Source organism: Dermacentor variabilis, chromosome 1 (genome assembly GCF_050947875.1).
Source record: "Dermacentor variabilis isolate Ectoservices chromosome 1, ASM5094787v1, whole genome shotgun sequence".
In the NCBI taxonomy this organism is placed as follows: Eukaryota; Metazoa; Arthropoda; class Arachnida; order Ixodida; family Ixodidae; genus Dermacentor; species Dermacentor variabilis.
Window position 1 is genome coordinate 267,040,048 of NC_134568.1, and position 13,425 is coordinate 267,053,472.

The window sequence follows — 13,425 nt, forward strand, 5'->3', positions numbered from 1 at the left end:
CTTTTCTGCGCCCACGGTGAGCGCTGGGCGATTGCTGCAAGACCAAATGCAGTCACAATGCGTAACAAAGGCTCTCGCTTTCATCGTATAACCACGATGCATCAGCTCGGTGTTCCGAACGCTCACGGTGGGCGCCAAAAGCGCCTACAGCCATGCATGCGCTCTCAGTATCGTGTTTCATTTCCTGAACGCTGTACATAGGGGTTCAAATGATACGATTAAATGGCGATTATACCTCTCAGTCCCGTTCTCATGTTATTATCCACTCATTTCGTATTTTATTCGCATCTTATTCCACGCACAATACGACGACCTCGTCTCCTTTAGCGTCGACACTGGCCCTTTCTTCCGAGTCGATCCCGGGAGCAATGCCGTCCTCGGTGCAATGCGGTTATTTTTCGACTATTGTAGCACCGATTACATCTGCACCGTTACTTTTACCTACTCTGCGATAATTATCGCTTCTTGTAGGCCTCACCAAAGCCGCCGTCCAGGCATTATTGCCTCGCGCGAGCCCTGCTTAGTCCAAGCAAATCGCTCCATTTCCCAAAAGCGTGCCGTAAAGTGGCTTTGCCTCAACATGTCTATATCTACGGCGGTGCACCCTTTACAGAGGTATAGTGCAACGTGGTTTCCTATACAGGCGCTAATCACGCCCGTAACGTTAACTAGACCTACGTCTTAATAACTCTTGCGACTAACTACAACGCTTCGGAGGCGCAAAAGAGCCTTTTTTTTTTATAAGTAGAGTCAGTTTTAACAGAGGGTTACCGTATGCCGGCTGCTACAACTGTGCATGCGCAGAGTTCTCGGGTACAAGTTTACCGGAATGCCCCGCCGTATACCAACGTTTATGCCATATACCGTGTTTGCCCCCGCCCCCTCTCGCCCCCCATAACATGGCACCACTCAACCTGCCTCGATCTTAATTCGCCCGCGATTTTTGTTCTCCTTCGTGACAGCAATAAGTGATAAATTTGGCCATCGCTCATACGGGTTCCTCGAAAGCTTCGCAGTTGAAAAGCTTCGCAACTGCGAAGCTTTTCTTTTGAGGAACCTGTATGGGTTTCCTTTGTAGCACTTAACTACGTTTGGGTGGATGTCTCATTTTCCCTTTATTATTTACTTCACTTCACCTTCCGGGTTTCCGCAGAACTATTACGTCAAACTCTTGCCTTTGCTTCTGTGTTGTTAACAAATTCGACTTCGCCTGCCATCTGCTAGCCACCTGGTTAGCCCAGATGGTAGAGCGGCTGTCCCGGAAAGGCGGTGGTCCCGGGTTCGAGTCCCGGGCCAGGACGAATTTTTCTTCAACTGCGAAGCTTTTCTTTCGAGGAACCTGTATGGGCTTCCTTTGTAGCCCTTAGTTACGTTTGGGTGGATGGCTCATTTTCCCTTTATTAATTATCTCCACCTTGGGGGTTTCTGCAGAACTATTACGTCAAAGCACCAATTGCAAATACAAGCTGCTTCCCTTTAGAAAGCAAATAGGATATGTAATAGCCAAAAGGAACCCATGTTTTCTCCAACAAATGGATTTACACTAGAACTTCCCTATGTGTGTAATTTACAATGTGCTGGGACTTCTGACTGACCTTCCCTTTTACAAATGTTTTAGGTTAATTGTCCATCACGCAAGAAATCTGGCTGCCCACACAAATAAATCTGCCTTTTCACTGTTGTGCACAGTGTTCCAGGGTTTGCAACACCAAACTTTAGTTCTCCACAAAACATGCTGAAAGTGGCACATCTGCCTTTTATTGTCATACACAGCATTACAATGCTTGCAATGTCAGGCATTGAATACCAATGCCTGCAACACCATACTCGGGGCACACACAAAGTGGCAGGTTAACCCTTTAATGACAGCACCTACAAATACCCCAAAAGAATGTTTATTTTCTATCTAAATATACAAAACAGATCAAGAATAAGCATAACCAATGAAAAGAAAACAAATATACCGTAGAAACTTTTTCAGCAATAGGGGGGAAGCACCAGGCAGAAAACTTAAGTGGGCTTCACTCCAAGCCACCTATGGCTTTGTTTCTAATTTGTTAGAACAGCTCTCATCACATGTGAACTATAGCTGTACATTTCATTTGCTTTACATCACATGTGATACTACTGCAGCCAGAGATCTTGCATCTTCTCGCCATGCTTTCAGAAGAATGCGAGTTGCGTGTCAAACTTCTTGTCTTGTGTTCCTGCTCTAAACCAACACATGACACTTGCTGCCTGTTGTTCAGTGTTGGCCAAAGACATTTAACCCGAAACTTCGTACTCTATACCAAAACTCAACAAGAAAATGCTTTCTGGTATGTTGCCTGTAGGCAACACTTGTCAATAAAGGGTTAATTGACTTGCTGCAAATGCACCAAGCTGAATTACATGCTCGAACTATTTCACTGCTTTAATGCAACTGCTGTGGTACAGTGGTACTAAGACCTAGCAATTAACCAAGAAGTTAAAAGTTCTAACCCTGCCCACAGATATTCTTTTTTTCTTATGGGCAGCATTTTGTGATGACAGGCAGACCAACTAAAGGAAGGCACGACGCAAAAGCCTGTTTATGATTTACAGAAAAAAAAATTGTTTCCTGTAATGGCAAGCAAAAGAAATAAGCACAGCACTCATAAATAACAGGTTTATTAGCATTCTATGCAATGTTTACAGCTACTTTAAGGTATTATGGTAACAGTTGGATTATCATCAGAGGCCCTATCTACAGCTGCTGCCAGAATATGGTTTCCATTTAAAATTTGAATCTGGTGGGTTTGCTGGATCTGGGCAAGTTGCTCAGCAGTGGCGTGAACAACTTGGAAGTCGCCATGCTGTGTGCAGAATACCTATGCAGAAAGAATGACAAAGTTAATTTAGCAGCAAATTATTAAAATCATGTCAACCACACATAAAGTAACATAAACATCCCCTCCCACAATCTTTGATCATAACATACTTGACTTCTTGCAAAACAACAGCACCAGTGCCCCAGGTGAACCGAGTCTACAGATTTGCTCCAACTAACTCATCACACATATTGGTGCTTAAGATAGAGTAGTTACATACCAGCACATAAACTAAATAAACAACCAAGCAAGAGAAGCACAATCACACAACTAGAAGACTTTGCAGACGTAGTTAACAGCGAAATAGATAAAAATAAGGTAGTAATTGGGCTTTTTTTTTTAGATCTGAAAAAAGCGTTCGACACGTTAGATCATGAAATACTCCTTGGAAAATTAGCTCAAATGGGATTCCACAGGCCTTTTATAGAGGTTTTTAAAGACTACTTCAAAAATCGATATCATGTCATTTGAATTCAAAATACAGACAGCGAGTTAATACACATAAAGCATGGAGTCCCAGAAGGATCCATGCTAGGCCCACTGCTTAATTTGTATGTTAACGATTTTACCTATCTATCGCTGCACTCAGAGTTATACCAATTTGCTGATGATACTGCTTAAATATTACCCCATGAATGCATTACTTTGTTACACGAAGATATATACAAAATTATGGCATGGTTTGAGAACAACTACATATTTTTGAACAGAGAAAAAACACAGTTAAGCTGCTTTCACGTCTTGTACAAAAAAGTGCACCTAACTAACCATCTATACTTGCATAGTGACATTGCATTGAGTGCTCTTGCCAAAGGGTGCAATAAGCCACAAAAATAATGTACCTTGGTGTTATTTTCGATGAATATTTCTTATTTGTCCATCACATACAGCATGTAGCTAAATGAATCCGTGCAGTATGTGTAGTCATGTACAAAATCAGATCAGTATGTGATGTTGGGTTAAGAAAACTCACTTTAAGGCTCTAGGTGAAACTGTATTATGTTGTGGCATTACGATCTACAGACTTGCTTCGCCATACAGGCTAAATGTTTTAAATAGAATAATTATAAAAAATAACGAACAACCTAACATATGGAACAAACAGCAACTCCATCAGCCACAGTGACCTGATGGCAGAACATGGTATATTTGATGTTAAAGAACTTTTTCTTTCGGTGGTATTTACGAAGCATTATTTTGATGAATCATTTAAAACAAAAAGACGTAAAAACTTGTGGTCTGCGCAGGACTGAGACATTTGTTCAGGCTAAAGCATTCACAAACTGTGGTAAGAGAATGAGATCACTTTATGTGCCATTCTACTTTAATAAATTACAAGAAGTTCCCAACATATCGTCATTCAGGAAAATAAAAGATTTTGTACACGGCACGGTTCTGACAAGTGGCTAGGAATAATCGAAGAAAACCATGTGACAGCACTTCTGATGAACTTTCGCTAACAATTGTATAAAGCAGACTGCAGTATTATGTTCTTTTACTTTCTAATAGTGATTGGTGACTGCTACTCTTCCAAAGCATTTACAACCGTATATGATGAAGCACAGGGTTGTACAAGCTGTACATACATTTTGCTGTTGCAATACCTCTTTGCTTACACTATTGCTCGTGCAGGAACAAATACTACAAATTAGCCGGGCGAAGGAGGAAAAGGGAGAGGGAAAGGTAGGGAGGAGGGAATAAAATTGTGTACTTGTATTATGCCTTGTTGAAGGCAAATATACAGTGGTCCGCATAAAAGCATAATGCTTTCGCAGACTACAGGTTACTGTTTGTGGCACATATAAAAAATTTAATTTTGCTATTGTACTTCTTATTTTCCTAGTGTTTCCTCTGTTCTTAGAGCACAAGACTGTCACTCGGACCACAGCACTGCCCAGACCCGCTCAAAAGCATCATTGCTATGGCGGGATGACAAAATATTTTATTTGTATGTTTTATGTTCTAATGAAATAAAGAAAGAAATATTTACAGCTTTTAAGGATCTTGCAAAAGCAACAATAAAGAATATATATACCACTAAATGAATATCTCTTCAAAAAGCCGTAACATACATTTGAGTAAGGTAAAGACAGTAAGGACTACTGTAAAATTCCCTCAATTTCGCGAATTTAATTTTCCTTGATCCCAACCTATACAGAAATTCTATTATAGTAAATTTAAGACAGCCATGCTGCTAGAGGGGAGCACCGCTGAAAAAGCTGGCCCTGTGAACTGTTTGCCAAAATAGTTTTTTTAAGGTTATTAGTAAAATTTGAGAGATTACAGGTACACTATAGTGAATTAAAATTTTTTTATGTATGTTGTAGAACATGTCATATTGTTCGACAGCAGCCCAAATCCCCAAGACACCGCACAAAGAGCAAAAAATTGTGGGTATCAAAAAACAATTGAACGAGAATGAAGGATCCGTGTTGCACACACTAATAATACTCTGCACAGACTTGCATGACTGCACGATCTAACAACTGTGAAGCTTCAGTAAAAATGCTAAAAAACTGTTTCAGTGCTTTTTCAAGACTAGTTACTAGTTACATAGTTACTCGAAAATAGGTCCAACACAAATATAGGCAAACCAATATATATTGAACTCCCTCAGAAATAAAAATAATTAATTCAAATATAGGTTGACCCACATCTTTTTATAAGAACAAAAAACTTTAAACATGACACACGTTTATTCACCATAAGCTCGTCTAGTAAATCTTGCCAGTCAATGGCGCAAGCTGCAACCTCGTCGGATGCTTCGAAGGTGTCCACGACACAATAAACAATGTCGTCCTCAGTGCCGTCAAGTGCATTGGATATGCAGCCTTTCTTACAGCCAGTATGGGTAATCTCTGCTAACAGATCCAGCAGAGAAACTGAGAAACTCCGTTAGTTCGGTACTTTCACTAGCTTTGGTCACAAATATAAGTCGAGATTCTTTGATCACAAATATAGGTCAACAGCTCATTTTAGTGAACCTTGTCGGGAAAAAAAAAAAAGAAGGTTGACTTATATTCTAATAAATACGGTAGATTAACAACGCAAAAAGCACAAAAATGAATTGATAACACCATCCACACAATATGTGTGCATGGCAAACGATCAAGTGCTTTTTAAAAGCAAGTACAGATGCAGTCTACTTGAACATGGTTCTTATACAAGCTTTACAAAAGTTAAAATTTGTCTGCTTCGAGAACAAAGACTTCCTCCTGGGAGTGTCAGTATTGACCATGTAATGAATGCCTAAAGCTTCTAAGTTTTGTGCAGCGTATGTGACACTGTTCCCAATAAAGACCAAAGAATTGGTTTTTTAGGACTGACATTCGACCTATATGTATTGCAATATATATACACCATGTGGGACCTTAGGACAAAGTGAAGCACCGATAAAGTGGAAAGCGTTGAAAGCATTGCTGTTCTTTTTGCTTTTGGTGATTATATACATAATTTCAGTACGCTGAGTGCAAATCCTGGTTTAGGCTGGCCTGCTCTTGAGAACTAAAGGCACTTTCTCAGGGTAAGATTTTTCCATAAAATGTTACATTCAAAAACTGGAATAGATAGAAACCAATATATTTTAAATCCATCTTATATAACTGCACACTTAGAAACTAAGTGTCAAACTCGAGCGGGAACTGAGAACTTTATCTTTCAAAACTTTAAAAAAGTTTATTTTTAACTGGAACTCAACTTGAACTGAAATATGTGCAGCCATTTCAGAGCTGAAGCTAAACAAGTCATACCAAACCAATGAGACAGTTACATGTAAAACAAAGAAAATGGTACAAGTCAGTTTGGCAGGTGGTCCTGAAAATTTTATAGGAAATTGTATTTGTCCTGGGTGACTTGCAGTTTTGTCTACTGAACCTGACTGATCATTTAACTATGTAAAAATATCAAAAGCACTGTAAATAAATAAATATCAACTAAGCACTATCAAAATATCAGAAGGCTCTTTTAAAGAGTTTAAGAGCTACGCACTAGAAACATCCTGTCCACTTCTATGCACAAGAGATTTTCAATAACCAAGCTTTCCATTTGAGTCCAAAATTTGAAAATTAAATTCTGGGGTTTTACGTGCCAAATCCATTATATAATTACAAGGCACACCACAGTCAGGGACTTGGGATGAATTTTTACCACCTCAGGTTTTTTAACTTGCACACCTAAATCTAAGTACATAGGTGTATTTGCATTTCACCTCCCTTTAAGAGCGACCACTGCAGCCGCTATCGAATCCGCGGTCTCAAGCTCAGGCCCATCGAAATGTGACCATGCAAGGCCCTAGCTACTGGGCTACCGCTGTGGGTCCCATTGGAGTTTAAAGGGGCCCTGAACCACCACTTGAAATTGGTGAAATAACACATTCCATGGGTAGCATATGCTGCTGTGAACATCTCAGCCAAGTTATGCTGTCGTACGAGGTGTATGGAGCTCGCAAGCGGATCGCGAGGCCACCTTTCTCTCGAACGCCATCTTTTCAACACAGGGTCATGTCCTCATTCTCTTCTAAACGCTTTATTTTATCATTGCTTTGAACGGCTGCTATTCACCAATAACTGACATCAAGACGCGGCCGGCTACATGGCAGAGATACCGCGGCCGCCACCGGGTGCCACCACGAGTCCACTGGCTAAGCGCACTGCGGCTCCCTGAGGAAAACTGCGTTTGGCTTATGTTTAGCGCGTCACAGGCATGAAAGGCGGAAGGTGTGGCATCTATGTTAACATACAAAATGAAATTTGAACTGCGCGCCATGGTCACATTTAGAAGGCAGAGCGTTGTGGACACGCCCCGCTGCGCCCTAGCCTTTGCAGTGTAAGGCATCAAAGGAGGAACGGGAGCACAGTGAAGGTCATGTTTGATTGCCAATAACTCTACTTCTGCTGAACACATTGAAGTACTTCTTGCAGCAAAGTATTACTGAAATAGCCTATTTTCACTTCAAATGCCTTTTTCCACTTCGATAAAAAGTGGTTCAGGGCCCCTTTAATGCCTGCACTTTCTACTGATGGATATTGATGATAGTTACAATGATAAAGATTGTACACATTAATTGCAATGTTAATTAGTGGAATTTCAGTACAGAGTTATATGGTGGCCATAACTTGCTCTCATATTTTTGTCTGCCAATTTGAATAACCAAGCTGAAAATGAAGGATCACTATGTCTGTGGCAGGTAATTCAAAAATTTATTCGAATTAAAATTAAGAAGAAACATGGGCTTCAAGCTCAAGTGCTTAAGATATAAACATGAATGACGATGATAAAAATACTTATAAAAATTTGGATCTTCATGGAAACTTAACATTATCATTGTGCTTATGCTTAAAAATTTTGCTTCCTTATTTTATTTCCACCAGGCATATTAAAAATGCTGTAGGCAAAAAAATTTTAAATTTTGACTTCAAAATTTTGATCGCTACTGAATTGTTATGAACCTCAATAAGCTGAAATAACCTGGTTTGAACCACTGTTTTTTCTGTTCTCATGTTGCACCTCGACCAAACCAAGATGTTTGAGCAGTAGCTTGAACTTAACAGGAAAAAGTCTTGGTTCTAAGTCCTGTACTTCCATCTTGCTGCCTGTCTAGTGTTTCAGGGCAAAAAAATTTATTTAAAATATTTATTTGTCTGCACTGTCCTAGACTAAAGCAAAAAAAAAATATAAGAATAAAAATACCATAAAAATTTTAAATGTCGAAGCAATGAACCATACAGTGAAAGAGAGAGCTATCAGTCACCAATCGTCATTTCTTTTCGAAAGATATAAACCAATAATAATAATAATATTTGGGGTTTTACGTGCCAAAACCACTTTCTGATTATGAGGCACGCCGTAGTGGAGGACTCCGGAAATTTTGACCACCTGGGGTTCTTTAACGTGCACCTAAATCTAAGCACACGGGTGTTTTCGCATTTCGGATATAAACCAAGTTCTGTGCAGAAAGACCACAGGTTGACCAATAGTAGAACATGCTGACCAGCATACCTGCCCCTCAGACACTGCAGCAGCTGCTGCTAGCTCAGCTTCCTCATTGTTTCCATCCTCGATTGTTCGCAGAGAGAAAGTGCAAAACTCCGAGGCTTGTGGAACTAGCTCGATGCTGTTCATGCTGTCATCCGACACTTCTGGCTCATTCTGGACAGCCCCTGCTTTCTGGACCGATGAACCTGTTGAGGTTGAACTGGATACCTGGACAGGCAACCAATGCAGCAGCTACAGCGCACTGCTTATTCACACTTGCATGGGTAATGGTCTCCACAGACAAATAAAACAGCTGTAAAAGCCGCAAAATGGATTATTATTGCCCCGAAATGTTTCCACAAAGGTTGCAATACGTTATGAACACAAATAACATACAACATATACAGTCGAACCCACTTAGCACTATACCGTTTTTAACAATATATCGAATATAACAATGAGCCACCGATGCACTGCCTTTTGCGAGTGTTCTATGGCGAAATAAAGCACTTAATACAATGTACCTGTGCTATATTATCGATTATAAAAACTAAATCTGGCTACTGGGTGTGTGCACCGAAAAGAAAATGAAAGCAAAATCCCTGAAAAAAGAAAATGCGAGCCGCCGCACCTGCCTGCATACCATACAACTTTGCTTTCGCATTCGAAGGTATGTGCCATACACACGCCTTCCTAATGCTATAAGTGGGTTCAACTACACTTCTTTCTGTCGAATTAAAACATTTGGATGTTTGTCCCCACTGCTTTTTTTTCTTTTTGCAACCCCATTATAACAACTCTCGGTTATAGCATATAACAATGGGATTTTCTTGGCACTTGAATACTGTTATAAGTGGGTTCAACTGTAATGCAGTTTATTAGTTTTTCTCAGTGTTTTTTAAAGGACAACAGAAAAAAAATTGCTGAGAGCTGGGAAAGCATAGGCCCCAGGAAAACACAATAGAACAAAAAAGCATAGTTCTAACTTGAAAAGTGGCATTTTCATAAAACTTTGCTTACAAAGGCTAACAAGAAAACTCAAATTAAAATTAGTGGTCATATCTACTCTGACAGTATTGCCAATATGAGAATCAATCATTCTGCAAGACGAGAGATGCACAGCAGAGTCTGGTCAATATTCTATGCATAAACGAAGAAACCGCTCGGCATGGGGATGTGCAAGGTACAATTCAGTCGCGATTAGCTGTGGCTCCTGGACCGGCTCATCCCCTCCACGGGCATAATCTGCGTTGCATAGCAAGTTTGCAGGCAAAATTCACTCAGTCATCAATCAACGACTCTCCCAACTTTACATTTCCATCGGTGTTCACATATTTGTCAACATTGCCTAGAACTAGCTCATACCTGACCACAACCACAAAAAATGGCCTTCCACATCATCACTTACACATGGAGCTATAAGGCAACCACCTGTAAAATAGTTTTATTTATTTTTTTTTTCCTGACATGCTGAAATCATAAGACTCGTTTGGGCATGGGCAGCAAGCACTTTGGTGTAATCAGTAAAGCCTGCAATCTGCGACATGAACTCATGTGATAGTAGCACCTTTTTTTTAAACAATTTTTTACATATGCCCATAACAAATTTTTGTTTTCCTTTTTTTTTACTAAATGTATTTCAATAAAGTTTACCCTTTATAAGGAGGAGACAAGTGCTCAATGAAAATGTTTAGTTTCTATCTACCATAAAATTCCGAGCAAGCACCCCCCACCCCCTCGCAAGTCGAAACTACCGGCGTACCAGCAAAGTTGTGGGGGGAGGGGGGGGGGCACTATCCCGGAACAGCACCAAAATTTAAGATGGCAATGACAAAATTTTTCTCTTGCAAAAAAAGAAAAATGCAGTGCACATGGTTTTAACATTTTATTAGGAAGATGAACTTTATTAGCGAAACCATCAAAGGCTCCTGAGAGTCAGTAGCAAAAAAAATGTTTGCAGCCCTCCGCTTTAAGTTCACCCCGGTTTCTGGCACCACGGCTCCAACCTTTGCCAGTCCGCCATTCAGGTCGCCGTCCTCCAAACCATTGAGTGTGTTTTTAATGACCCCCCCCCCTCCCCAAAGGACCATGCCACTGTCTCCTTTAATACAGTGGTCCAAGCCTCGGCAACAAAATCAAGGACCTCCTGCCACGACAGCTTCTTCAAGTTTCCTTTTGGTGTTACTCTCTTCCTCATGCATATACTCCTCCCACAAACGCCGTAAGGTGGTTTTAAACGGCTTGTTCCAATATACGTCAGCCGGCTGCAGGATGCTCGTGCATCCCACAGGCACGTAGAGCACGTCGGTAGAGCACCTTGAAAGCAGTTTTCGCAACTTGCATTTTATGGATGGGTGCCTGGTCCAGCACCCGTAACCGCCACATGTCATTGTCGTTTGGGCCCCAAACTCTTTACCTTTTCTTAAGTCATCCACCCGTTCTTAGTGGTAATGAGACAAACATTTGTTACGAGTGAAAAAAGAAAAGCCAGCATTATGATACAATGAACTCGGCAACATTCTGACTCCTCGCCCCAATCAAAACTAAAATTATTCTCACCTGGTATGCAAAGGCACGCAAAGGCCCTAGCTGAAATTTTCCTGGTTGGTTCTTTGAAGATAACAAAGGCCGGGAGCTTGTGGCCGGTAGTGCGTGCAGCTAGGGCAACCGTGAAGCCTTGCCAGGCACATCAAGTGTTCGCGATGCATATGGTGCTTTCGCCAACCACGTTCTTCGTCCTGTTCACCGGATTGTCGACGCAGACCATCGTCTGATCCATATTGGCGATGTACAAACTGTAGCCGTTGTGCCGTCGCAGAGAGTTCGCAGAAGTCCGAAAGGCACTTGCTGCCTCAAAAAATTCCTCAGGCATTTTTCGGCTCTCATTCATAATGCGGCGCATTGCAACGCCAAACCGCTGCTTCTACCTATTTATACAATGGCTGGAAGCAACGAAGTTTCCCAACTGCATGTTGATGGCTATTTTGACACCCTCTTCAGAAAGTAGCCAGTTGCTAATGGCATGTCCTGCACTTCTTTTGCGCTCAAAGAACTCGAACAGCGCATTATCCACATATACACTGAACATTGGTGCACCGTTACTTAGCTTCCGTCGAAGTTAGGATTTCCCGCAGTGTTGCTGCAGCAAATTGTCAAAATTCTTCTCCCATTCCCATATCTGTTTCTGGTTGAGCTTGAATTGTCAAGATGTCTGGTGCCCGTTTTTCTGTTTTCTCGATGGCATTGAATGACCTCGATTTTCTTTGCTACTGTGTAGGAATGCCTGACCTGACGCTGCCAAAACAAAACAACAAATGGCACGTAGCATTTGGGCTGCAAAGTAGGATTGAATTGGATTGGATTTTTGGACTGAATCAGGCAAGCCAGTGTTGCCGGGGCACAGTGCGTGACATTGGCATAGAGGTGGGGGGGGGCTTTCCCCGAATGGCGTGGAAAATTGAAATTAGCAGTGAAGTTGGGGGGAGGGCTCTTGCACAAGTGGGGGCGCTTGCTCGGAATTGTACAGTAAATTAGCAAAATAAATATATGCTGAGAATAAGCATATTCAACAAAAAAGAAAACTATATTGCAGAAAGCTTATCCAGTCATAGGAGGGCAGCACAAGGCAGAACAGTGGTAGAGAGCTTCACTCCAAGCCACCAATGGCTTCGTTAAGAACTTGTACAGACAGTTCTCCCTGGACGTGAACCACAGGTGTGCAATGCATTTGCTTTACATAACCTGTGTGATACCACTGAAGCTGGGGATCTTGCATCTGTCTGTCTTCTCTGAGCATGCTTTCTAAAGAAACCGAGCAGCACGTCAAACATCTTCCTCATCCTGCTCTAATCCAACAAATGATGCTTGCTGCCTGTCATTCAGTGTTGGCTCAATACATTTAGCCAGAAACAACGAACTTCATACTGAAACTTGGGGGTAAAAATTTTCTGGTGTATACTCATCCCTAAAGGGTTAATAATGTTTGCATTGACAATATGTTACTGCCATATACACTTGCAAATAATGAGATGAGTAACACTAGCAATTACAATATGCATCGAGGTAAGCGCATAGCTACAAATCGACAAAGCTATGCTGGCTGTGTTGCTTTCTTGATCCTGCACTGCAGATAGTTGTGGGCAAATCAGGAAAAGCTGACCAACAGAATGAACGAGGATGAGGAAGTAGAAGCAATGACAGAAGCCACTGAAGGAAAGCCACAGGTAAGGAGTACAGTGCAGTCCACTTATAACGATATTGAGAAAGATGAAAAATATGATCGTTATAACCGATGATCGCTATATCTGGACTGCAGTTATTTAAAAAAAAATGCGGAACGTACCTTTGCAGCTTCAAATTCGCTGCTTGCTCTAAAGAATAGATGATGTAGAAATTAGGCGTGAAAAACAAACTTTATTTCTAGCGCCAATGACCGTGTCAAGGGTTAGGCGTGCCGAAATCTGCACTTGCGTTTGCAGCAGCTTCAGCTTCACAACCGCGGTGTGCATGTATTCCAGCTGCTGCGCGAACACTGGCGGCAATCCTTTAGCATGCATAAAATCAATTAAGGAGTCGATCGAGGACAAAGCACTTTGCATGGACA

The 13,425-nt window shown here is 41.2% G+C and overlaps 1 protein-coding gene across 2 annotated transcripts in view; it reads right to left on the bottom strand.

Annotated features, from left to right (window-relative positions):
- Positions 1-2,633: 2,633 nt before the first annotated feature.
- Positions 2,634-13,425, bottom strand: part of LOC142564212 (protein BANP-like) — a 38,868-nt gene continuing 28,076 nt past the window's right edge. For both annotated transcript variants that reach the window (XM_075675134.1, XM_075675123.1), the window contains 2 exons: positions 8,847-9,050; positions 2,634-2,849 (listed from right to left, as the gene is read on the bottom strand). In XM_075675134.1, the coding sequence (XP_075531249.1) occupies positions 2,682-2,849; positions 8,847-9,050 (372 nt within the window). In that variant the 3' untranslated portion in view covers positions 2,634-2,681. The remainder of the gene's footprint in view (positions 2,850-8,846; positions 9,051-13,425) is intronic.